This window comes from Mollisia scopiformis (assembly GCF_001500285.1).
Source record: "Mollisia scopiformis unplaced genomic scaffold LY89scaffold_1, whole genome shotgun sequence".
Taxonomy (NCBI): Eukaryota; Fungi; Ascomycota; class Leotiomycetes; order Helotiales; family Mollisiaceae; genus Mollisia; species Mollisia scopiformis.
Genome location: NW_017263581.1, coordinates 2,259,388 through 2,285,287, shown reverse-complemented (window position 1 = coordinate 2,285,287; position 25,900 = coordinate 2,259,388). Strand labels below are relative to the sequence as shown.

At 48.2% G+C, this 25,900-nt stretch overlaps 8 protein-coding genes across 8 annotated transcripts; 4 read left to right on the top strand and 4 right to left on the bottom strand.

Moving 5' to 3' along the window:
- Positions 1-24: 24 nt before the first annotated feature.
- Positions 25-2,767, bottom strand: LY89DRAFT_727542 (uncharacterized protein; the record flags this gene model as incomplete). Its single annotated transcript, XM_018219161.1, has 3 exons — positions 25-1,715; positions 1,766-2,152; positions 2,278-2,767. The coding sequence occupies 3 exons, from the start codon at positions 2,765-2,767 to the stop codon at positions 25-27; spliced, it is 2,568 nt and encodes an 855-aa protein (XP_018078875.1).
- Positions 2,768-4,185: 1,418 nt separating this feature from the next.
- LY89DRAFT_571940 (XLF-domain-containing protein) lies at positions 4,186-5,982 on the top strand (the record flags this gene model as incomplete). Its single annotated transcript, XM_018208616.1, has 1 exon — positions 4,186-5,982. One exon carries the CDS (start codon positions 4,186-4,188, stop codon positions 5,980-5,982), a length of 1,797 nt encoding a protein of 598 aa, XP_018078874.1.
- LY89DRAFT_679642 (uncharacterized protein) lies at positions 5,730-9,819 on the bottom strand. Its single transcript, XM_018213918.1, has one exon. The coding sequence runs from the start codon at positions 9,766-9,768 to the stop codon at positions 6,154-6,156; it is 3,615 nt and encodes a 1,204-aa protein (XP_018078873.1). The 5' UTR covers positions 9,769-9,819; the 3' UTR covers positions 5,730-6,153.
- Positions 9,820-13,251: 3,432 nt separating this feature from the next.
- On the top strand, positions 13,252-15,421 carry LY89DRAFT_571748 (uncharacterized protein; the record flags this gene model as incomplete). The annotated part of the gene is made up of 3 exons (XM_018208607.1): positions 13,252-13,504; positions 13,727-14,725; positions 14,796-15,421. The coding sequence occupies 3 exons, from the start codon at positions 13,252-13,254 to the stop codon at positions 15,419-15,421; spliced, it is 1,878 nt and encodes a 625-aa protein (XP_018078872.1).
- A 46-nt stretch (positions 15,422-15,467) lies between these two features.
- On the bottom strand, positions 15,468-17,787 carry LY89DRAFT_703542 (riboflavin synthase domain-like protein; the record flags this gene model as incomplete). The annotated part of the gene is made up of 3 exons (XM_018217327.1): positions 15,468-17,315; positions 17,366-17,486; positions 17,720-17,787. 3 exons carry the CDS (start codon positions 17,785-17,787, stop codon positions 15,468-15,470), a joined length of 2,037 nt encoding a protein of 678 aa, XP_018078871.1.
- A 226-nt stretch (positions 17,788-18,013) lies between these two features.
- Positions 18,014-20,295, top strand: LY89DRAFT_24065 (cytochrome P450). The gene is made up of 3 exons (XM_018206108.1): positions 18,014-18,678; positions 18,728-19,871; positions 19,928-20,295. Exons 1-3 carry the CDS (start codon positions 18,412-18,414, stop codon positions 20,077-20,079), a joined length of 1,563 nt encoding a protein of 520 aa, XP_018078870.1. The 5' UTR covers positions 18,014-18,411; the 3' UTR covers positions 20,080-20,295.
- On the bottom strand, positions 20,138-22,620 carry LY89DRAFT_679640 (uncharacterized protein). Its single transcript, XM_018213917.1, has 7 exons — positions 22,419-22,620; positions 22,343-22,371; positions 22,101-22,220; positions 21,480-22,045; positions 20,580-21,428; positions 20,483-20,530; positions 20,138-20,383 (listed from the first exon to the last, which is right to left on the bottom strand). The coding sequence occupies exons 1-7, from the start codon at positions 22,442-22,444 to the stop codon at positions 20,189-20,191; spliced, it is 1,833 nt and encodes a 610-aa protein (XP_018078869.1). The 5' UTR covers positions 22,445-22,620; the 3' UTR covers positions 20,138-20,188.
- A 580-nt stretch (positions 22,621-23,200) lies between these two features.
- LY89DRAFT_634645 (general substrate transporter) lies at positions 23,201-24,932 on the top strand (the record flags this gene model as incomplete). The annotated part of the gene is made up of 4 exons (XM_018211401.1): positions 23,201-23,366; positions 23,419-24,335; positions 24,387-24,598; positions 24,653-24,932. The coding sequence occupies 4 exons, from the start codon at positions 23,201-23,203 to the stop codon at positions 24,930-24,932; spliced, it is 1,575 nt and encodes a 524-aa protein (XP_018078868.1).
- Between the last annotated feature and the right edge of the window lie 968 nt (positions 24,933-25,900).

Sequence of the window (25,900 nt, the reverse complement as noted above, 5' to 3'; positions counted from 1 at the left end):
CACAGAGGTTTTGGCACGTTGTAATCAAAGAACCAGACCGGGTAGAGACTCTCTGTTAATAGTCACCGCAAAACCATCGTTCCAAGCCGATGGGATTGTAGCAGAGTCGTTCACCAGTTGAGAACCATCCAGCGCATCCAGTTGCGAAATTGTGATGTTGGGAATTATTTGTGGCTTGAGCTCTGCAACATAGAGACCACTGACAGCAATCGTCAAGACATGTACTAGTAGCACTGCCGTAGTGGAAGCTATAGCTGTGAATTGAATAGTTCTCATCGCTGACCAGAGCCTGCTCGGAGCAAGTCTATTCAATTGGTCGTCTAGAACACTGGTTGCTGCAGAAGCATTCCCTTTTCGTAGAGCCAGATAAGGTTGTATGATTCGCATGGTAAAGTCAAAGCCACCCAAGAGCATGCCAAGAATGACAACTGCGGTGACCGGCACATACGACCAGGCAAGCTTAACATAGTCGTTGTCAGGTACCGATGCGAGTCCGTCTCGTCGTTGAGAAAGCCGATAGAGTATCTCGAGTAGGGTAATAAACATGCTCAGCAGGGCAACAATTAGCACTTTGTTCACTATGGTTGTTGAGTACGGCTTCCACCATTTGATGTTCGTTTCACTCGATGGAGGCAATGTTTTTGGCTCCTTCTCTCCAAATTCAACAACATCGACTTTGAATTGTGGGTCTTCACCACCGACATCCATATTTGTGCGGTACCTCGAATGTTTTGTATGATCAAGTAAAGATGAACGGTCGAGCTGGCCTTTTCCTAGCATAAACTGCATAAAATCTGGACTTTGAGAGACAATTGAGGCAAGCCCAGCAATTGTGCTAGGATCTCGGGATGTCGTTCCTCGCGGAGCGACGAAAGTCAAAGCGGTGGCGACGAACATTGTGATTGAAAGCGCAGCAACGATCAGCGCCATCGACAGACTCTGAACCATTAAACGATTCGAGTCTCCAGTAATAGTCCCCTGAATGGAAGAATTTGAAGACACAGTAAAGACGCGGCGGGCAATCTGTGCCGTAAAACTGGAATATATATTGGAAATATTCTGGCTCAGAATTGCGGGATCGACCCAATTACTTGTGTGATGGTCCGTAACGTTGAGCACCGTGAAGAAGTAATCTCCTAGGGGACTATTTTCGAAGTCTTGCTTGAGATCCGGAGGCTGAAGCTCCACAGCAGCTCGGAAGGCATCCAATACATCCAATGCCGAGAGATCGGCAAACTTCCCATTTGTGCCAGTACCAATATCTGGCGGTAAGATCTCTTGGCTATAGGGGAGTGAGATCTGCGAGTTTCCGAGATTGTAGGATGGCTGGCACAGGACAGCAGTAAGCTGTGTGTAATTCTGGACGAGTCCGCGGAATGCGAAGATGACTTGGTCTTGACTTTTGTCTCGGGTCTGCATCTCGGCCAGCCCATTCCACGAGATAGTTGTGAGACCCGTAGAGCAATTCACAAGATACATCGATCCGAAATATTGCGTCTCCACCTGGAGAGGCGCATTGCAAGATGGCGAAGCAATATCCAACATATAATAACCAAGGTTGTCATTGTTAGTCAGATTGACCTGGACGCCGTTGTAAGGAATCAAATTCTGCTCCACGTCGAAGGTATAACTATAATTCAGGCGATCCAAGAGCGGCTGGCAGGTTAAGTGGGCGGAAAATTGATTCGCGATGCCACTCATGGACAATCCCGAGACTACAGAGAGTTAGTCTTTGCAAATTCAATATGTTGTCGAATTTACTTACGATCAAAATTCTTTGGTGGACTTGAAAGGTTGAAGAATTGATATGCTTGCGTTGGGGTCGTACCCACTGGGTAGGTCAGATTGAAGTTTTGTATTGCATACCAATTCGAGTACGGGGCTCCATCGATGGAACTAAGACTGTAGTTGTTCGTGTCGAATTGATAGTCTGCCATGAGATCTGGGCTGGTTTCTTGGACTTGAATAACTTCCAGATCAAGGAGGCCAGATGAGAAAATGATCGCCAACTTCAACAGCAGCCCTCCCGTGATGGCCAGAGACACTGGCCAGTGAGCCGCCCGGACGGACTTGAAAAGAGAGATGATACCCATAGGATCCACGTAGTCGAGTAATACTGATTCTTCTGCACCTGCGTCTTTGCTATGCATAACTTTTCAAGGCATAAGTTGTTTGGTACGAAGCTCAACTTGACCCCATAAAGCTGATATTAGAACTAGAACTGAAAGATGGCATCGATTAGTGATGCAATAAAACTCAGATGAGTAGACAACTCACCTGCTGTCGGGCCATATTTCCATAGTAGATGCAAATTCTCCGAAGGTGACCCAAGACCGTGGTTGTGGTGTGATACTGCATACAGAATCCCAAGAACAATGATCATGACAAGACAAGCAAGCGCAAATATCATGAGAACGCTTTTTCGTAGGAAGAAAGGGCTGTAGAGTAAGGCAGTTGTTGAGCCTCTCGTATCTTTGCCCTTTTCGGATTGCTCCTCTTCGTCGATAGACGTGTGGGAGCTAGAAGCCATTTGATGAAGTGCGTTGCCAAAATCGTCTCCATGAACAGAGTGAACTACATTCGGTCGGCTAGTCGTCGAAACAGGACTAACATTTCCACTCAAAGCCGTTTCAAAGTCTATGGAAAGAGGTTCGAATGCCGGCGTTGAAGGGAGGAGGTGTTTCTGCTCAAAGCTCCTCTGAGAAATGCGATTTTCCTCCATGGCAGCAACAACATCCTGTTGGACGGACTGGTACTCGGAACTCATTTGCCGGAAGATGCGAATGTAAGGTGCACGATTTGGATTCTGCGTCGGCAGGGGCGTCTTCTTAATATTGAAGCAAAAGAGAAGAGCGGCTGATACAATCGATAACAGAGAGGATCTGAGGGGGCCATGTTAGGCTCCCGTCGCGGCTGAGCCCCATTTTATGAGCAGTAGATGGACAAGAAGGCAAGATTTTGGCCCCCAACTGCAATGTCATTGGGTCCTTGAATGCGAGACGCGAGGCAGGGGAGCCTTGAAAGTGGCAAGCCTCATGACAATCCATGCATATCTAAAAGTACTCGCATTCTCCTGGAAGGCGAGCAGTGTGACTGGATGCGAGCGCGGAATGAAAAAATGTGATAAATAGCATTACAGTTCGCAAAGATTTTTTTTTTTGGAGAGAAAAAAGCTTCAGAAGTTCAAATAAAAGTTGCGCGGCAAAGATTCAGCGTAGGGGAAGCGGCGGGCATGGGGTGGAACTTATACACAGCCCTGGATTTGGCAAAGAGACGAACGTGCTACTCAATGCTTGTTCACCCATAAATTCTAAAGCCCTTGTACCAAGAAAAGTTACATGCCATATTTCTAGGTCTCGGCAGCAATGGAAGTGATCTTCCCTCGGATGGGTAAGCAAGGGACAGTTCGAGTCGATTTTGGACACTTGAAAGAGAATCCTCTAAAGAGAGCGTTGAAAAGATTGACTGCGCTGCACTAACAGACTCGAAGTGTTCTGATGGTTTGCAAGAGTCCCCAAGTCGGTCTGCATATCACGAGCAACAGCAATGGCAGGGACCTCGAATTTGGGGGCTGGAAAAGTTTCGAGTTCCGAGTTCTTTCAAACTTTTGAAATATTCTATAAACCAGGAGGACGGAGTCTTTGAAGACTTCCATGACGCTATGTACTTGAACCAGCTCTGCTCACCTCTGAGATACTGTAGAAGCCCTGACTTAAGCGAGCACCCCTTTTCTAATCTCCTGACTTCGACATCGACTTGCACTACAACCTGACAACGCACCCAACTTCAAGACTCTCATCCCGATCCCATGCAAGGCCAGAACGGCGAAAGCCGAAAACCTTCCCTCACAACTCATGCTTGAAGACACGTGATCATACAATAATCCGCGCTAGTGAATTCGCTGCAGCCTTGTCAAAACAATGATCCTTCACTTCTCAAAACCGTTATTTTCGTACCACGACCACGCTTACCAACAGCATCTGCGTTACCAGCCACGGAAGCATGCATTGTACCACTTGATATATCTTAGATGCTTCCATCCGCAGCTTCAACCGTTTCCGCTCGACCATTCACCGAATTACCTCCCAAACCGTTCCACAGCCTCGCGGAACGACGCGCCCGTCTCCCTGTTCCGGGCACCAGCTGCACCACAACGACCCATTTGAGGTCTTTGAGGCGATTTTCATGATGGCCTGGAAGCCACTGCGAGTCTCCGCATCTGCGGGCGCGCATCTGCCGCCTCTCCTAATATCTACGAACTTCACGAATGATTCGTACACAATCTATCTCAGCGACCTGACGAGTATCTGGAGTGAATCTTTGGAGCGTGCAGCCATTATACGCCGCAGTCGGGAGGAAAGTACGAGCATTGATCCGAGTGACGCAGCTCAGTTCAAAATATTTCGGGACAAGATCAAGTTGGGGCTGGAAGGAGGAAAGGACACAACATTAGCTTTGAGCATATTGGCCGACCCGAGCCGACCCTCTCTTGTCCTTAACGTTACCGTCAATCTTCCAGGTGGTCTTCCGCCGTTGGACTGGCCGATCCGACTTGCTGCTGGACCCCAATGCATGTTAACGGGTCAGTTGATCAAACCTCTGTTGCAGGCACAGCATGAACGGATCCAGGAGGCGAATAGCTTGGTGGACATCTTGAAAGACAAGGACCATGTCATACAAAAGTTGTTGGACAAGTTGGAAAGCCAGGGAACGGAACTGTCTCAAGTGTTCCCACAGGCTGCAGGCAAGGTGGGACGCAAAGTGGACAGGAAGAAGGCTGCGGAAAGGGTGAAAGGTCTGGCTCAGTTCGACGTGGGGAGTTGGAAGGAAGGCCTGGACTATGCCCAATCGCCAGATACGACACAGCTGATTGCCAACATCTTTGGGGCTAGCGCTGATGCTCTGCCCCTCCGCGGAGGCGATGAGATCTCTGAGGAGGATACCGAAGAGTGGTGGGACAACATCAAGGGCATTACCGTGAATTTGGTAACAGGCAAGATCTCAACAAGGGGGCCTTCAAAGGCAAGTAGAAGGACAACGCCATTGTCGAAAATACCACCACCACTTCCGAAGCAAGAATCCACTAATGATGATGACGCTTTCCAAACTCAAGCTACACCACCTCGAAGCTCGAATGCGAAAGTATCAGCGCCGAAAGCAAAGGTTGAGACTTCTTCCGATGATGATGACCTTGATGCTCCTTCTCAGCGGTCCACAAAGCGTTCCAAAATTCCCGACAGCTTTCCGAAATCTCCTTCTCCCCATCTAAAAGCACCTTCACTAAAGGTGGTAAAAAAGTTTGGCAATTTAGGCGGTGAGAAAGCCGCACCTGCACCATCTCCACCCACGAAAGAGGATGAAAGCACAGATGACGAGGAGCCAATACCTCTACCAAAGTCTACCAAGAAAGCTTCACCACAGGTCATAGTCCCCGACGATGAAGTTACAGAAAATGACGACGAACACACCTCACCCCCACCAAAAGCCGCACCCCAAGCACGTTCACCGTCCCCAGAACCTGTCCCCAAACCACAAAAGAAATTCGGCAAAATAGGCGGCAAGAAAGACACCCCTCCACCCCCAACACCCGAATTAGAACCCGACGACGAACCCGAACCGTCACCACCCCCAAAAGCCGCCACCCCGCCAGCAACCAAGGCCAAGAAACCGAAATTCGGCCAGATAGGCGGCAAGAAGAAGACCTCCGAATCAACACCTGTACCGGAAGAAAGCGTCGCAACATCACCAGCGCCAAAGGCTGGCATAAAGAGAAAGCTCGGAGCAATCGGACACAAAGCTGTCAAGGCTGAACCATCTTCGCAAAACCCTGAAGAGGATATTAGAGGTCGAGCTCCTACCAAGGAAGAGACTCCACCGCCCAGAGAGACGTCTGAAGACAGGGCAGATAGGAAGCGCGAACAGCTGAAACGGGAGTTAGAGGAGAAAGCCAAGGCGCCCGTGAAGAAGAAGCGGAAATTTTGAGGAAATATTGTACAGTTATATACCCGTGAACATATGAAGGAGTTTGTTTGAGTGCTCATTACTATTGCCGTTGATGTTACATATGCCCCAACGCCGCGCCATGCCGCATAAAAAGAGATAACCACCACCGCGGGTATCGTCGTCAACGCCTCAGAAAACCTCCTATGTACCCTACTCCTCACCTGGAGCAACAAGCTTAACGCTCTTCTTCCTCTCTATGCTTCCGCTCCCACTCAACCCCGTAATCCCTAAAGCAACTCTCACGCCCTCTACAGCTCTACTCTGTCCCACCTCTCTCTGATCCCTCCTCACGCTCCTCCCACCCTTGATCCCCAATCTCTGCCCCTCTTTAATCAACGCATCCATCTCCCTCTCCTTCGCGACTCTTTTCTCCTCCGCCCTCTCATCTCGCCACTTGCCCGGAAGACAAGGATGCAAACACCCCTCCAACGGACAACAACCCTCGGAAAACGCTTCTCCCTCCGCCAAATGCCACGCCAGCATACAAGTCGTATGGCCACCGTGTCCACACCCCGGACACAGGAACCAAGTCGGGAGTTTTAACTCCTCTTCCGCCAACCCCTCATATAGAATCGAGGTATCGAGTTCCCGACTAAGACACACGGCACAAGGAGCGATGTTCTCTCCGCAGCGAGGACAGCGCCACATGGAGTCTGGGATATTGGGGTCATTTTCAATGGGTTTGTTGCAGGATGTGCAGAAGAAGCCGATCTTGACGTCTTCTTGGGCGGTGGCGAAGACGTGGGGGTACGCGGGGACGCAGAGGTTGCGGAGCGTGGCTGCTTCGGTGAAGAGCTTCATTGAGGTGAGGCGGTGGTGGTATTGTCTTAGGACGGCGCTGGCTTGGAGGTCGTCGACCGCGGAGGGAGGGAGGAGGAAGCGGAAGAGGAGGATTATAGCTGAGGCGTGGAGGGCGGAGGTTTGGACTTCGAAGTCAATGGTTCGTTGGACGAGGACGGCGGGATCAATTGGAGATATTAGGAATGGTGGGTCGGTTGGCCAGGGGTAGAAGTCGGAAGCGATGATGTTAGGGTCTTGAGAGGGTGTTTCGGATGCTTTGTCGAATGACATGGGACTAGCTGTTCCAGTTATGGGTGGAGATCTAAGACGCTGGGCTTCAGGGGCAGAAGGTACCGAAGCTTCTTGTATGCGGAAAACGGGGGGTGCTGAAGGGTTGAAAGGCACACCATTACTTGCAGCTCTCTCAATGTCGGTAGAATCTGGTGTATGACCTCCTAGGGAACTGTCCGAATGCGTAGGTGCGTTGGAATCAATACTGGCACGATGCTTCACGTGTGGCGATTGGCTACTCTCCCATTCATGCACCCTGTCCCGCAATGCCAGAGAGTCTTCTCGTCTAAAGCTGTGACTGTCACTTCCATCTGAGCTCATGAACTTATTTTGCGAATCTCCAGATGTTGAGAACATCTGAAAACTTTCTCCCGAGTCGTGTCGTTGGGGTTGGATCCTCGGAGGATGACTTTCCTGCTCATGGTAGTCTAAGCGCAAGGGTGGCTTTCTCTTAGGCGCGACGAAATCTAGTGCCGGTGAGAATGACTCCATACCATAAAAATCATAGCCTTCGACACTTGAAGAAGGTTGCTCTGGCGATTGCTTAGTCCCAGGAACCGGAATCGGACTTGGTGTTTTTGGGTGAGCAGCCTCTGGTAGTGTCAGATCATCTTCATCTGCTGGTATAGGCGTATGCATATCTCTCGTCTCGATAGGAATATGGTCCCGGGCCGGACGGACTATGGGAGTGGCAACATTCGATGTACTTTCGACATCTTCGGCTATCAGAGACATAGCCCCGCGATATAGAGGGCTGTCTAACTTCGAATGTCCGCCATGGTGTATCTTCCGAGGAGTCTCTTCCCCAACTTCACTCTGGGTCGCCGATGGCAGAATTGATTCCTTCTCCTGTTCCTGGCGTGAAGGAGGTTTAGATGGTTCGGGTACAGCCAAGCGACTTTGCCTGTGGTATTCGGCTCGTCTGGAAAGAAGGAGCTGCATGGTAAACCCAAGTAGTCTCCAAGTCTGAGCTAATCTAAAGTAGCCGACATCTTCGGCAGTCTCTGCGTATGACTCGGTTATGCAAGCTATGCGGACGTCCATGTCTGGGGAATCATCATCTGAAAAATGTTTCGACATCTGAAGCAAGTAGCGATTGCTGAAATACTGATACGTACTGCGCTTGATAGCACCTGGCGCATGACCTATAGCCATGACCTGCTGAGGCTTGTAGGTACCAGTGACCTTCACAGCTTCATCCAGAGACATGACTTTGTTGTCTGCTATGCCAGGTGCGCTTGGTGGGGTCGTACTGAGAGTGTGTCCTGAACGTCCACTATTTCGTCTTCGATGACCTTTCCGTTGCCGCGGGCCTAGAAAACTGCCCACAACGTCCTCTTCAGAATCACTTCGACTGACACTGAGAAGCGGGCCGCTCCCATGATGCGAAAAGCCAGGGGAAACTTCAGGAGTCGTAATAGAAGGACGCGACCGGCGTGGAGCTTGACGTTCTTCCAATAGCATAAGAATATCACCATTAGGAGAGAAGGCAAAAGTTGACAGGCTTCGACGATCAATCAACTTCGGCACAAAAGCAACATCAGTCTGAGTAAAATTGCCTTCCTTGTCAACACTCCAGAGTAGATCCCTTGAATTCCAGAGCATAGCTGTTGGCGCACTATCCCACTGTTCAATCTCTTTGAAAGGCATTGCAGATCTAGCTAGGTCCCAAACATGCACCGAAGCTGTCTGGTTCTTGGCAGAGTTCGAGTCGTCATACGCAACAGTGATCTGTGCAGCTCGTTTTCCTTGCGCTGTGGCTGACCAGCATGGTGGTCGCCAAGTAACTCTGGATATCGGCGCGGGCGTGGTGAAGGAGTATGAAGGCTTCTGGTTCCTATCGGCCTTTTTCGACATGTCCCATACCTTGCACATCTGGTCTGCACCACCACTCACAAGATGATCACCATCTGGATGCCACGATATTGACCGACATGAATTTGTGTGAGCTTGGATCTTCAATACTGGCGCAGTCGGCTTGCGTATATCCCACTTCTGCACCACACCTTGGTCCGTACAGCACGCAAACTCAACTCCATCAGATGGCGACCATTTCACATCCCGTACAGCATCTGCGTTGCATTTGAATGTGCGCCGGGCTCCAAAGGTAGTTCCATTACGGTCTGGCTGTGGCGTCCTGATATCAAAGAACCTCACAGTACCATCTTGGCTTGCTGATAATAGCCAATTATCCTTGTGAGGACATATGGCCAATTTATGGACCTGACGGACGTGATCTTGTATGCGCACGACCTCGAAGCCCTCTCCCCCGCGATTGAGATCGTAGATTGTGATTCTGCCATTTCCACTCGCAGTGACAATCGTACTATCCAACGAACTATGCGACCACTTCACTGTCCTTATATTGAGCTGATCTGATGTGGCAGCAGAATGATCGTGGGTCGTGGCATAGGAGGTAATGGCAGCTCGGAGGTCAACATCTTCGGTGATCGTTGATCCATCAATCCTCAATATTTTAAAGACTTTCGAGCCAGCAATGACAGCGCGTTGGCCATTCGAGGATCGATCAAGGCATGCGATCGGTGCGCCAGCAGAATATACCGTGTTCTGCGATGCGCTGGGTCGGAGCTGTGGTGATTCAAGATTGCTGGTATCGAAGCTCTCGTTAGTCGCAGCGCTGGGTGGCGGACCTCCTCCGAGGACTTTTGTTAAGAATCTTGGCTTCTTGTTCATCTTTTCAGACGCATATTGGATATTCAAGGGGGCATGGCGATAGGAGGTATGAAGACGACGTAAAGGTCTACAAGTGCGAAGCGCGCGATAGCGGATGTGAACTGAATGGCAGAATACATAGATCATACTTCACCGCCTTTGTCAGGCTAGTCGCAGGATGATGGGCTGCCGCTTAGCATGGCTTTGGTGTCTTGCGCCAAATTCAATCACTGAAATAGCCTAGAGTCTAGTGATCAAACCCCCAAGGTTTTGGGATATTAGCCCCTGAAGCAAAAAATCAACCCAATTAACAGTCATGCACCCGTCCGAATTCTGGCCACGAAACGCAAGCAGATCCTCCAATAACCGACTAATAACATATAGTCTTGCAAATAAAGTAGGAAGTAAAACCCTCAACTCCATTGTCTCTGACGGATCGCCATAGAATTATTCGACAGCCAATGGTTCATCCGTTGCCAACTGCTCAGAGAACTTTTCCGTCTTCTCATCAGCACATTTCAAATCCTTAATCATCTACTAGCTAGCAGTAAAGAGAGCTATTTATCTCCCTTGAAGCCCTCCCCAGCGAGGTATAACTGGTCCACGCTGACTCTTTATTTCACCTGAGACACAATTCTTTCCCAAATGCAGATACATGTCTCACCCCAACCCTAACCCCGATGGCTTTTTGGCCGACGGAGCAAAATACGGGCAATAGCGCCGTCATTTATATGCCTTGGCAGCTGCAACCGTATCGACGAGCTTGTCCTCAAGACGAAAAAGCTTGTCAACCAAATGCAACGAGAAGTTTATACCTGATCCTTGACTCCAGGAATGCATAGTAGACTTGAAAGATCTGATTCGAGTTGATCAGAGGCTTCTTTGGGTTCAGCATTTTTGCTGCATCTCAGACGAGACTGGGGGAGGCTGGAGAGAGTACAAGAATGAAATATAGGTGAAGTCGAAGTGGGCTCCGAGAATCACAGTTGACTGGTGATTCGCAGATGTCCAAGAAACACACATCTGCGTGGACTGTGGTAAGTTCTTCCCAACCTTGGACTTTTTTTGGAGACACGTTTGACTCTTGAGCCTGTGCAATAACTACGCTCTGAACTTTCTGAATGATGATCCTCATGTCAATTTACCAGCTATGCTAGAAGCTTCTTATCCCAAGATCTTCGTGATATTGCAGATTGTTCGGGGTCTTCATGTCTCAAGACAACTGTAACCATGACTCGTGAACCTTTTTACCAAGCGATACACTAATTCTTCTGCTATAGACCACAGGTGGGGGTACTCTACATTCAAGAGCTACATACCAGTCATATCACTTAAGGCTTTTTGTTCTCGGTCAGTATTATCAAGTCCGATAGATTTAGTTACGCTGTTGTCATGTAGAAATGGCTTTCAAATGCTTTGAAGGACAACGTGGTTGGGTAGCAATTCCTCAAGCGGCTTGCGATCAATCTTCAGCTGAGACTTCGGCTAAATTCAAGGGTGTTCGCTTCGCCCCTAAATTACTTGTGACACAGTGACAGAGAAATATCAATTGCAATATAGGCAAAGCGAGGTTTGAGAGATTATCAAGCTATTCTTGTGGCTTTATAATACCGGTAAACATGTGCCGGCAGAGAGCAAAGTTCAAGTTTAGTTAGATCGAGTTACACATGTATATGAATTAGGCGTACATCGTACGAAAACGTTCATCTCTACCAACAAGACCGGGAAGAATACTGCCGTCTACTATCCATTGCTGATGAAAGCTAGAATTACGTTCACGAAGCGAGATATTTGATTGGGGGCCATCCTGCAATTCTCGTAAAGTATATTGTATACGAGTACATACAGTATGGTGCCACATGAAACGTCAATTCGTCACCCGCTCGAAGATATTACTACGATGTAACTCTTATCCATTGTAACACGGCACATTTACAAGTGATAAGAGCTTGAAGAGTGTGTCGAGCCAACCTCACATCTGCGCTATCCGAAAGAACCAGTTCCAGCTTCTTCGCACAACTATGCCTACCAATTTTCGACGCTCGAAACCATTTCTCACGAGAAATCGCAAAATTCTCTCAGATAACATCCTACTCAAATGTCCAGACTATAAGCCTTTACCTCTCAAATGGCCATTTCTTGCCTCCATATTCCTAATCCTCTGCATTCTCATCTGGCTCCTTGAGTATGCTCGTCATGTTCTCCCAGTCACAAAATATGCGGAAAGATTATTGCCACTTAGAACGAGTCCATTCACCCAGTTGCAATCCACATCAGGGTCTGACACGGTAGCCAATGCCAGGAGGACAGTAAAGCCGAGTCTTGCAGCGAACGCCTCAAGTTACCAAGCACAAAATCCGACACCATGGATATTCAAAAACACAACGACGTTGAACTGTCTCAATGGTACAAATACGACTGCAAATGGATCTGCGTCTCAGAATGCTACTTTGACTAGGATGTCTTCTAATGGGACACCACTGATCATGCCCAAAAAGTTATACCCAGTGCCCACCGACTACGCTATTTATAATCCACCCTGGAGTCCACCTATTCATGTATGGTTTGGTTGTGTTGGAGAACCCGGACCGCCAGGCCAGCTTCCTATATGGAATGATATGTCCACTGACACGCAGGGTTTCTCGACATACAGCAGAACCTGTCAAACAGAAGTGGCAGAAGTCCTATGGCACAGTAATGACCCAAATGACTGTCTCTTTCAGTTCAGCTGGATTGGTAGTGACCCACCTCCTCCTTGTGCGTATGTCTTTATATATCATGAATAATTCTCAATTTTCTTGAACCACCGGAGCTGTCCAACACTTTTTCTTTTGACGCTATACGTTAGTTCTTCACATACTAATTCGCTGGATAGGGACGACGGACAGCCCCAATGGCCCGAACAATGTTAACTGGACCATCATTTATGGGAGAATAGATACCATTATTGACGATACAAGCGAGGAGTGCTTTCTTGACCCTTTCAACAATCCAAAGAAGTGCCCTGAGATACCTGTTGTAGAGGATATGGTTGATAGTTGTCCTATAACAACCACAAGCTTCGAAGTCCAAAGTTTAGCAACCACAATGAGCCAAGTTGCTGCCTCTGAAATCAATGTGGTTCAAGTCTTTACGAATATTGATGGCCAACCAACGAGGACCAATATACAAACCAGATTTATTAATGGTGGCATTTCGACGATCACGACCATCACTTCACGCATGGTCACAGCTGCGGGAGTTGCGGGAGGGCGGATTTGGACATTGATCCCGACCTCTAGCCCAACTGCCACAGAGCTTCATGATGCATTACCAACCGATGCTCTTGATTCTAAATCCCCGACGATTACTAGTTCAACTACAGAATATATCTCTACAGATTCGATCGGAACAAACCCTAGGCTTATTGAAACATTCTACAACTCAGCTGGCTCTCCGACTGCTACAGTAACCATGAGATTAGACACATTGACCGATTCCTTGGGCAAAGCAACAGCTACCATTATGGACTTTTTGGATACATTGACTGATTCAAACGGCTTGCCTACTGCAGTGGTGACCATGAAACTCGATACACTAACTAATTCCTTTGGCCGACCAACAGCTACAGTGACAGAGTTCTTGGAAGTATTAAGGGATCCGAACGGCTCACCAACACAGACTCTGACCATGCAATGGGTTATTTTGACGGACTCCATAGGTCGACCAACTGCAACGGTTGAACAAGACTTCAACACACAGCCTACGCAGGTGCCAAGTGGCTTTTCGAAACCACCGTTGACAACCCCAAGTGACTCGTTAGAGACCATCATCGACTCAAATGGAATACCTTCACAAACATTGACGATTGGCCTCGAAACCCTGACGGATGCCAGTGGGCTGCCCATAGCGACGTTTGCGATATTCAATGCGACAACTGCACTAACGGGAGTATCTCCTCTGGCAACATATCCTAGCCAAAGTAATTCTTCGCACGAAGAAGGGTTGTTTGCGATCCCTGTCGAACCTGCCAACTACTTCATCGTGTCATTCCTACCAGTCCTTATAGCTATTGTTATCTCTGTTCTGATTCAAATCATCAACAGAAGCTTAAAGAACATGCTACCATTCTTTGCGCTGTCGAAAAGCAGAGGCGCTCTGGCAAGAGATTCGTTATGTATGGCTCCTGGCGGTCTTACTGGTCCATTCCATAGCGTGCGTCTTTTGTTCCGATTCGGGGAGCTAGTGTCACTATTTTGTGATATCCTAGTTTTTCTTGCAGCAGTCCTTGTTACCATTTCGAGCGAAGCTGTTGGGGTTAAGCTGGAAGGATCATGCAAGATGAACAGCTTTTCCGGCTGCTCCATGTATTTCGATCTCTTCAAAGGACCATCTCGGGCCGCTGAATCTTTGATGGTCGCCATAGGTGTTATCATAGCCTGCATCGGCGTGTCTCTATACCGGATTCGATCACGAGTCGCCTTCAGCCCCTGGAGCATTGCTTCCACTGCCGCTCTTCTGTCAGGAGAGACTGCAAAACTTCTCCAGCCGCTTCGTCAAGATAGCAAACAGAAAATTGATACCGCGCAGATAGTCAAACATCTAGAGGGCAGAAAATTTGCTTTGGGATTCTATCTTGGAGATCATGGCGGTATGGAATACGGCATCATCATTAGTTACCAGGACCCCCTCGGTGTCGCAAGAGCCGTAGGAAAGAGCGCAGGCGTCGCACCGTCGAAAGATCACGCCAAGAATAGCCGAAAGGAGCACCGTCGAAAGTGCTTCTCGAAACAATTCAACTTCGACTACGGAGTTGATACATTATTCTTAACCCTCCTCTGCGGCCTCCTTATTCTCGTTGTCTATTATGATGCAGTTCAGCTTAACGCAAAAACGAATTCATTCGAGCGTTTCATTGATAGCCAAACTTTTGGAGTACGCTCAGTGTTTTCTGGATTTGGTGTAATCATCTCATTCTTCTGGGACAACATGTTTTCACGTATGTACTGACCGATTCCACACCCCAGGCCGTCTATCAGGTTGTCTTTAGAGCTAATTGGAACCATTAGGCGTGATGAAAATGGAATGCTACAAAAGCCTCTCGCGCTTTCCTCGCAGATCCAATACTTCAATTCTAGCTTCATCAAACATCACAGTCTTTCTAGGCCTATGGAGAGCCTTGTGGGATCGAAACCTCTTTGCCGGTATTGTGGCCTTCACAGGCATCTTGTCCAAAGTCACCCCACTTCTTCTTTCAAATATTCCCTTTCGCATCACCCAAACTTGGGAGACTCATAAAGTATGCGCATGGATGACTGTTGCAATCTTGGCGTTTATGATTGTGGTTCTGGTATGGTGTTTTCTCGAAGAAGCGAGATGGCCATATATGCCTCTTGATCCAAACACCATTGCGGGGAGTATGTACTACTTGTGTGATTCCCCTATCCTAGGAGATTTCGAAGGAACGTCCCGGTTGAGTCAGAAAGAGTTGAAAGCACGGCTGAAGGGTATTGGAAAGGATTATAGATTTGGAGAAATGGTGGGAGTTTCAGGGCAGTCAAGGATTGGGATATATCGACATCGAGCTACGGATATCTCTCGTGGTAAGCCGGTACAAAGAGCAGCTTCGGTTTCAACTGCGCCAGAAACACAACTATCAGCGCCTTCTCGATCACGAACAACTCGAACTATTTAAATAGACTTGGATTTCGACTCGCGCGTCTTTGCTTGCTACTTTGTATTCAACCCCAAACATCTTCTTGCCACCGGTGAGCCTTCTTGATACTTTCCGACCATCCCCTTAATTCATTATCACTCCACCCTTTCCTCTTCATCAAACATTTTCCAAGTCTCGCAGTAACGTCTCTCGCCATCGCCGCACTCCCGCAAATATAGAAATATGCATTCTGCTCCAACAGACTTACCACCTCTTCATCCCTCTCTTCAACTCGATCCTGAACGTACACCTTTCTTTCACCAGCTCTCGAGAAAGCAGTCACAATTTCAGTGTCACTGTTTGACCTTGGGAGCTCTTGAAGCTCATCCCGATACAAGAAGTCTTCCTCGGAACGACATCCGAAGAAGAGAAGATTCTTCCCAACTTCTCTTCCAATGGCCGCCATACGTGCGCGCTCAGCGAGGAATCCTCGAAATGGTGCGATTCCACTGCCAGATGCGATCATGATAATGGGATGTTTGGGTATTGTGGGGAGTCTGAATTTCGATGTTCGGATGTGGGCGAATAGCTTTGCTCTATTCTCGAGGATGTTGCTCGGCCCAGAGAGGTTGTGAACTGATCCAGTGAATTTTTGTCGCTTGTCTTGTTCAATTGCAGAGAGATAGTTGGTTGTGACTCCAGGGATGGAAAGACTTTGATTCAATGACGCTTCCGTGGATGTCGCAACTGTGATAGAGATTTGTTTGGGAGAAACGATGGAGGACGATGAGATTGAGTAGTAGCGTGGTGAAAGAGTTGGAAGACTCTCGATAACAAAAGCTAGTGGCAAGTTCGACCAAGATCCAATTCCAGGAGACACAGCTTCCAAGAGTCGTCCCAATGTTACGTGCGTCTTTGAGCAATATTCTTGATACACGTCCTTATCCCCACCGAGACCTTTCAGCGTAGCTTTGGCAGTCTCTGAAGGTGCAAAGTGAGCTAGTGCCGTGACGGTGTCTCTTGACACCGGAGCACATATTTCCAGATAGTATTGCAAAAGTGCATCCCAAGTCGTAGGAGACGGAACCTTGACTTGAATTGACGGATCTAGACTCTGCATCAACAAAGGAATGTCAAGTCGTTCCTGGAGGCCAAGACAATTTGCCAATTGTTGGACATCCGAAGAAGGATTTGAAGGCCATACAGCGAGATGGTCTCCAGTCTTGTATTTCAGTTCGGGGAAGTCATTCGTATCCAATTCCAGGTGTAGACAATTTCGAGTTGTGGTAGATAGGAGCCTTCTTGCGTCTTTGATTGGCAAAGGTCGGATTGGCGAGATGGGAGCGTGGCCCTTCTTCGTTTGTATGTTGACAGGTTCACCAATATGCAGATCGATAGCTTCCAAGGAGGTGTCTTCCACCACACGTAGAGCAGGCTCGTACTGATTTGGACGTTCTTTGAAGCCCAGCCTTTCACAAAACATTGCAAAAAGAGCATGCTTCCACTCTGTGAAGTCCTCATCGGTAGTACCCTTCGAATCATCCGCCTTGCCAACTGGCAGTAACGGAGTCGCTCCAATACTATCGAGACTCTCAGTCACAACGTCAATAATTCGGTTGTAAAACTTGTAGTTCTTGTTGCCAAGACCGAAAGCCGCATAGCGAAGATTGGAAAATCGAGTTGTCCTGTTCGAGCCTAGCCAGGAAAGAAAATGTGTGGCATTGTCGCTTGGATCTCCATCACCGTATGTCGAGATGATGAAGATAGCAAATTTGGACTCTGGAATGTTGGCAATCGATTCTGGATCGTAGTCTGCTAAGTCCGCAGCTAATGCATCTAGGCTGAAACGACCTCGAAAATCTCGTACCAAGCGATTTGCGAATCCCTCTGCCGTTCCAGACTGAGAGCCCCAGAATATGACAAGATATTTTTTCTAGTGCATAAAATCAGCTTGTGCGAACGAGCATTCAAACGTGATCTTACGAGCTCTTCAAGTTTCACGGCAATATCTCTCGTCTCAGGTTCCCTTCGATTGGCTTCGATTTGTTGAGGCTTCTCAAACCAAACGTGTAGATAAGGATCAGGCTTGTCTCTGAGGTAAAAGCTGTATAGAGCTGCAGATAAAATGACGAAGAGCAGGAATGCCAAGTCATCCTTCTGTGTCAGTGGAAGAATGCCCACAAGTCTGGAGTCTGGAGTGATCATGTCGGCCATGTTTGATACAAATGCCATGGTGAACAGTGAGAACTTGAACAAACTCCGAAGGCAAGAAAGTAGACAGCCATCTGAGGTTAACTTGAATTTACAGCATCACAATCGGAGAAAGACCCCGCGCACGTGATGGGCGAAGGGGTAGGGAAATCGTCAGAGCTTCCCCAGAACACTACCCTGGGAACTGACTCCATGAAGCCCCAGACAAACACTTGCCGTCCGAAGAGTATTTTGGGTATACTCTCCTTGCAAAGATGGAGGCAGCTTGCCAGGTGGATGGAAAAAGGAAAATTTCCTCATGAGAAATTGCCCAATCTAGTCAGACTAGCGCGACACTAAAGAATTGCCCCTTTTATTTCACGAACTTCCAATCCGTTTCGGAAATTCAGCAAAGACTCCCACATCTTCACATGAAGCAAGAATTTACAGTCCGTTGCAGTCCAGGACAGCGATTCTAAAGCCAACTTATTGCATCAGTCTATCGGGCGGTCTCTCGCAATATGGTGGGGTAATTACCCCAGAAATCAAAATCCGACCGATTGTGGCTTGCCAGTGGCAATCTTGCTCTTTGAAGAATGAGTGTGGAACTCATGCCCCCGGAAGACTCTGCTGCTTCGAGTTCTGGCCTACTCGAGTTAGAAGTAGGAAAGTTATAGCCATATTTGCCAACTTCCTTCAAGTGATCCGAGTTGTGGGCCTCTCCTCTGGCTAATCCTGACCCTGAGGCTCTGGCAAGAATTCATTCGCATGTCTAAATAGACATCGTCGACTTGACTTAGCTCTTTGTCTTATTTTCAATACCTTCAGTTCTTGCAAATATGTTTGGCATTATACTATTCGCGCTGACGGCTTTCTTGTTGTTCACTTACTTCCTCGTTTGGCCACTCGTCGAATACTTTCGCGATCCCAAAGGCCTTCGCAAATATCCAAATTTCAATTTTCTGTCCGGAATCACAGATCTCAGTTTCAGTTATGAAGCTCACAAAGGATTCCGGTCTCTTGCTCTTCTAGAGGCTCACAAGAAATCGCCAGTTGTTCGCATTGGTCCAAATTCGTTGTCATACTCCGACCTTTCAGCGATCAAGGTAGATCTTTTCCCAATTTCCTTCCTCAAGTCATACTGATTGAATTCAGGACATCTATGGCCACAACACAAAATGCGTCAAAGACGTATTCTACGACACTCTAGCAGGCACTCACCACCACCTCGCCGATGCTACCGATAAATTAGACCACCAACGCAAACGCCGAATCTTGTCCAGTGCATACGCTCTCAAGAACCTCGAAGGGTGGGAACACAAAGTCGCAGACAAGACATCTCGTTTCATCATCGCAGCAGATGCTCGCTGCACTCAGCCCCTTAAGAAAGGTATGGTCCCGGCACCACAAGACCTCACATTCGACTACCGAGCCTACTCAAACTTCTTCACCCTCGATGCCATCGCAGACATCGGCCTCTCCGAACGTCTCGGATTCCTAGATCAAGGCCATGACCTAGTCACAGCCGAGACAATGGACGGCAAACTCTACAAAGCCAACTATCGAGAATGTCTCCACGCCACGGCACGAGCGCAATCAATTCTCGTCTGGGCATACTCCTGGTTCCCCTTCCTGACCAAGATCTCGAAACTCGTCTCGTCGGATTTCAGAAGGATGTGGAAATTGAACGAAGGCTGGAACGACATAGTCTGGCACCGAGCAACCCAGCGACTAGCCCGCTACCGCGCCGGCGAGAAACTAGATGACTTCTTCTCCGCGTTGATGGAAGACAAGAACGGGAATCCAAATGGAATGGAATGGGGCGAAATCGTAGCCGAGATCTCGATCATGATGAATGCCGGCTCCGATACAACAGCAATCGGGATGTGCAACGCCATGTATCTGCTCCTGGCCAACCCAGCATGCTTGTCCAAACTCCGAGCCGAACTCGACGCTGTGATCGAACCTTCCGAGGTCGTCATACCGTACGACAAAGTTCGACACTTACCGTACCTTCGTGCTTGTCTCGATGAAGCGTTGCGATTATTCCCTCCATCGACTTTCGGACTTCCGAGACGCACGCCACCGGAAGGCGCACCGATCTTGGGTGATTTCATATCAGGCGATACATCGGTGTCTATCTCCGCTTATGTAGCGCATCGAGATCAGAATGTGTTTCCTGAGCCCGAGAAGTATCGGCCTGAGAGGTGGTTGGGCGATGATGCGAAGGAGTTGCAGGCTGCGTTTATCACGTTTAGTACTGGGGCTAGGGGGTGTATTGGGAGGAATATTAGTTATTGTAAGTCTCCCCTATAATGTTATATTGTGAATGGATGCTGATGCTTGGGTTTGTAGTGGAACAGACTGTGCTGCTTGCAAGTGTGGTTCATCGATTTGAGTTTGCCTTACCGCACGAGAATTGGGTGCCAGATCGGGTTGAAGCTTTCAATTTGTCACCAGGTCCAATGCCTCTGAAAGTATGGAGAAGATTCGAGGATGTTGAGTAAGTGGAGTGGTGATGGTGAAGAGCATTTGCACTACATGGAGATATTACAGCGTCGTTGATAGGAAGTCATATCCAAACTTATTTACATCATTCATAAACGTTCAATATCATTACATCCTAGGACTTGTCCAATTCCAAGCATCCTTTAACCTATCTTGAATCTCTTTAGTGGGCCACGCATGCTTAGTATCGGTGTATACCAGGACATCCAAGATGCCTTGCTGCTCTCTTGGATCTGTGAATTGGTCGCCGCACATGGCTATTGCCATACAAGCTGTATTCATTGCTGGTGGGGCTCTTCGATTCTGGGTCCACACCAATTAGCATTTCTGACTGAAAAAAGAAAGAACCCATCGGCCCAGTCAAAGTTAATAGATTCAGTTCTGATTCTTGAGCTGACTTACCGAGATTGCCACTCCACAAAGGCGCTTGATAATCTGGTTTACTTCTGCCTGAAGCACGTTAATGGCCACTTTTCTCATAGAATCATTGCAGACTTACCTCGATCCGTCGAGCCGCAGCCCGGTGAGATGGGCCCAGACGAGGTATTCGCGGGTCGTAAACCGTAAGCAAGATCTTGGAAAGATCAAAGTGCTGAACGGCAGTAACATGGCAGTCCGAAAGGAACCACAACTCAGGCCAGACCTCGCCTCGGTGCAGATCGGGAGGCCGCTCAAAGATAGGTTCAAAGGACTTTGGTCTCAGATCATCCCAGCTACGATGGTATTCCATCAACGAGTCATAGTCCAGATGATTCGATGGATGTTCGCCGTAGCAATACATTAATACATCGGCGCAATGTACCACTACTCGGTGGGCCCAGGTATGGTCATCTGTTGGTTCCAAGGATCGATAATCATCGAAGTTTAGCGGCATTCCGAATGGACGTTGTTTGATGAAGGCCATGTACACTTCTTGACGGCAAGCTACTCGGAAAGCGGCTCGTTGCAGACTACTCTGCGGCCCAGCCGAAGCCTGAGCTTCGATGAAGACTTGCGTCCCCCGAAGTCCAGTCTCCCAATCGCCGCCGTTCAGGGGTGCATCAACTTCCTCATAGAAGCGTAAGATGATCGACGCAACGAGGAGATTTTCATCAAATGCTGCTTCTGGATCATCGGAAACAGAAACTAGATGTTCGATGCATCGGCTGTGATACTCTACAGCGGTCTCGATATGCAGATCGGCGAGCCGCTTCTCGAGATACTCCACTGCGTTATCTTTTCTGTATTGGTCAAGATGGCAGAGGTGTCTTGCCGATGCAGTGAAGATTGCGTTGAGAAGAGCCGGGCAATGCTTTGCTCGCTGCGGGACAATGAGGGCAAAATGCCGCTCTGGATCACATAAGTCGAACTTAAACCAGTAAGCTGATGGTTCAGATAGCGATCCTGGGCTGAAACTTACCCAGCATGCTAGCTCGTCGATGAAATACCTCATCAAGCATGCTTCCTGCACGCTTGCATGCGGCCAGACTCCTGGTGTGTCAGGCTGGACCTCAACTGCGAAAGATGATCCTACGTCTCGGGAAGGGTGATCAGGTAAATTTACTGATTGGTTGCTTTCTTGCTCAGAAAAGTCAGCGGCTCTCAACAGGGAGTCGATGGCATCCTCTCCTCGGTTGGAAGGATATTCGCCAACGCTCTGATTTGTTTCATGAAAAGAAAGAGATCTAGAACCTTGATCAGCACCTATGTAATTGCTCGAGTGGAATGGAGATCCTGTGTCGTTTGTTCGACGTCTCTTGATAGGCGATGTGACAACTTGCGTTCCTGCGTAGAGAGGCGGCAAAGTCCATGGCGTCAAATCATCAGAAACAGTCGAGGTTACAGCTATAGAACCACCTGGGGATGGTGCTGGGAGATTCCGTGGTGTGGTGATTCCCGAAGCGGACGCATCTTTGGGCTTAGAACTCGAACTTGTTGAATAGATCTCCTCTAACTCTGGGAGTTCATCGACAAATTCCGTGCAGACTAGTCGTATGTCAGTATCGGATCGGAGGTGGAAGATGGAACTTGAGTGACTTACTCTTCCCTGTTGTCCTCACCCATTGCTGATCCTTCGCAAAATCACTATCATATCGGGCAGATGAGCCGTGCCGAAACCGTAGCTTCCCGAAAGTAGACTTTGCCGCCACGGCATTTAAGTCTATCAGTACAGCTGGTTAGCCCTTTTCAGAGTGATAGTCGCCAGAAATGCTGTCATGAATGGAAGCTCGACCGTCAAGCATGCAAGAGTGGGGCAAGGAGGTATCGAAAATGGGTAACGACCGTTATCATCCTGCCTATTGTCAGGAGTTCTAGCCCTGTCAGTTCTGTTCCCACAGCAATGGTTCATGGGAATTACCTGGACTGCGGACTAGATTGCGGCATCTAGAGATCCTAGAATTGCTTTCATTGCTGTTGGGTTCGAAACCCTTGTTTGCGACGAACAATTGACTATTTCCTGCCTGGAAATGCAAAAGTCGAGGGTAAGAATGATTGAAATGAAAAGAGGAAATACTGAATGCGGGGAAGCTGGAGTAGTAATGCTGCATCGGGAATGCATGAGGTTAGTAGGGCTTGCTTAGTTGCCTTTCGGAGTGAGAAAACTAACCGAGTTAGTGTCCCGCGCTTTCCGATCCTATTGTCCGCCAGACGCCGCTGAACTTTGATTGGAACAAGATCGAAGTTTCTGCAGTGCGGAATAATAAAGCGGAATAACATATATCCCAAGTATGCTAAAGTGGCAGAGCTAGACCGTCATCGATGCTGTTGAGACAAAGGAAGTCTGGGGTTAGCCCACTTCCCCGCATCCCCGCCCAAGCCACAATAATAGCCTCGCCCTCGCCACTGTCAGAACTTGGCAATGCTGGGTCTCATGTCTTTTATTACTTTCCTCGGACAGGCCAAAAGAGTAAAATAAGGTTCTTACCCGATTTCGATTCGAAGTCTTTTATCTCTCAACCACAATCAAGAAAAGATGATATAAACTGTCAAGTGGCCCACCTATGCTTGAACATCTCAGATAGCATCTTCTCAAGTATCTTCCTCAATTGTCATTTGGATCAATTCATTTGCCTTCATTCTTATTCGGCGAGTTCGAGATCTTTTCGAGCCCAATCCCACAACATGGGTCTTCACTCAGAAATGGATGACCAAAAGGTCGACACTCTTCATGTTGAGCAACTCTCGTCAAATTCCCTTGACAAAAATTCGGAAATTTACGAAGATCTCGATTCGATCGAGAAGACGCAATCTGGAAAATATGCTTGGCTCGTCGCTATCACGGCAGGCGTTGGTGGCCTCCTCTTTGGTAAGTCGCGTCTTCCACCTGGAACCTAGACATATCCTAATAAGACGATCAGGTTATGACACTGGCATTATATCAGCAGTCCTGGTCTACCTCAACGATGATCTAGGCAAAGTCCTAAATGCCAGCGAAAAGGAACTCATCACCTCAATTACCTCTGGCGGAGCTTTCATTGGCGCTGTCGCTGCTGGTCTGACCGCTGATCGGTTTGGGCGCAAAGGAGCCATTTACATGGGCTGCTTCCTCTTCATCATCGGTGCTATCCTGCAAGCTTCGGCTTACTCCCTCGCCCAAATGACCGTTGGACGTCTCGTTGTAGGCTTCGGTGTTGGATCAGCCGCTATGATCGTCCCACTGTATATCGCAGAAGTCGCCCCGGCAAAATATCGCGGACGAATGATCGGGCTCGACAACATGAGTATCACTGGTGGGCAACTCATTTCGTACGGCATTGGAGCAGCTCTGGCAAAAGTTCCTCATGGATGGAGAGCTATGGTTGCTTTAGGAGCAGTACCAGCTCTCATCCTCTGTTGCTTGTTGCCTTTCTGCCCAGAATCGCCCCGTCAACTCATCTATCATGACAAGCACGACGAAGCTGCCGTTGTTATCCAGAAGATCTTCCCCCAAGGAACCCAAGAGCAAGTCCGGCAGAAGGTTCAACACATTGCGGGCCATGTTGCTGAAGCGAAGGCTTTGAAGGAAGGAAAAGGTGACTTGTGGCTGCTCAAGCAGCTGTATGTTGTCCCTGGCAATCTAAGAGCTCTCATCGCAGCTTGTGGTCTCATGGCTATCAGTCAGCTGGGTGGATTCAATTCCTTGATGTATTACTCTTCGACATTGTTCGCCCTCGTTGGCTTTGCGAATCCAGTCGCTGTTGGAACCATCATCGCAGCCACCAACTTCTTCTTCACTTGGGTCAATCTCATGGTCGTTGATCGATTCGGTCGCCGTCGTATCTTACTTTCCACTATGGTAAGCTCACAATTTCTCCTAGAACTTATTTAGATACTAACAAAGTCGCAGTGGGGTATGGCTTTGTTCCTTGCACTTGCGGCAGTTGCTTTCCATTGGATCCCAATCAACCACGATCTCACTCTTAAGACAACCAAGATTGGATGGCCTGCATACGTTGTGCTGGCTTGCATGATCATCTACGTCGGGTTCTACTCATCGGGCATGGGAAACACCGCTTGGCTCAGCTCCGAATTCTTCCCCATGGAAGTTCGTGCTTATGGGTATGTACTAAGTCCCACTTCTACTTCATGCAACACAAGCTAACAGTTCTCCAGTACCATGATGTTGACATGCTCATGTTGGGGCTCAAACATTATCGTCGCGTCCACCTTCCTCACACAAATGGAAAACACAACTCCGTCAGGAGCCTTTGGATTCTATGCCGCTATCTGCTTCTTCGGCTGGATTGCAGTCTACTTCTGCTACCCCGAAGTTAAGGGCATGACTTTGGAGGATATCCGTGAGATCTTCAAGCATGGATTTGGTGTCAAGTATGCGAGGCAGTTGCAGAAGGAGGCTAAGCTGAAGCGAAAGATGGAGAATACGAGTGCATGAATCGATAGAGAGATGGACATTTGACGGCCACTTGTATGGATTGTTAAGAGTGAAATTTTATGCTTGTTTATTAGGAAAATGTCAAGATCTTTGAGAACAAGGTTGGAAACTGCAGAAATTCACGCGGAGAAAGCGCTTAGATCGCTGCTGGCAGATCTGGAATCTCATCCACATTCAAGGCTCTGCAACCGGGCATGTCCTTTCCATGAAAGGAGTAAAGTGAAATACCGATGGCACTTGACACCAGCTCTGCAGATTTGTTGCTCCGCAGCCGGCAACAAGATCGACCATTACTCATGTTCTTCATTCTCAATGGAATCTCAAATCTGTGTAACCAGAACGTGTTCGTCCTCCATGAGCTAGCATGAGAACTCCTTCAGCCTTTGTGCAACCTTGTCCTACCTTACACGACAGTATGCATGATCGTCTGGTGTTCATTCGCTTCGCAGGGAGCCGTGCAGTGGCTTTCTTGGCAGTTAACTATGTTGAACTGGCCAATTAGTATGTATACGCATAGGGAGCTGTGAAAAGGGCTTACGGGATGTTCAACGGTTAGAGTTGAATCGGTTCAATCTCCAATTTCCCTTGGCTACAGAACCAGTGCACAGGAAGAAATAGAATCGATACTCCAATGTTCATCATTCGTGCGTTCGACAAATGGCCGAGAGAGATGAGATCGTTGCACTGCGCTCTTGATGACCATTCGTGCAAGACAACAATCATCACTGAGGCGAACGCGACGACGCGACGAAACAAAATTACAGTAGTCTATCTCCGAATCCGAAAGACCGGAATTATCTCCGACTTAAGTTTAAATCCGACCTTCTATGCTACCCCGCACCTTCCTCTTCTCATCCCGTTCAGGTAATTTTCCCTAATTTGTCAACCTCCCAGCAAGGAATTTTTCACCGACATGAGTTTCCTGACCCCGATCCTACTTTGTATCCAGGAATTACCAAATACAGATG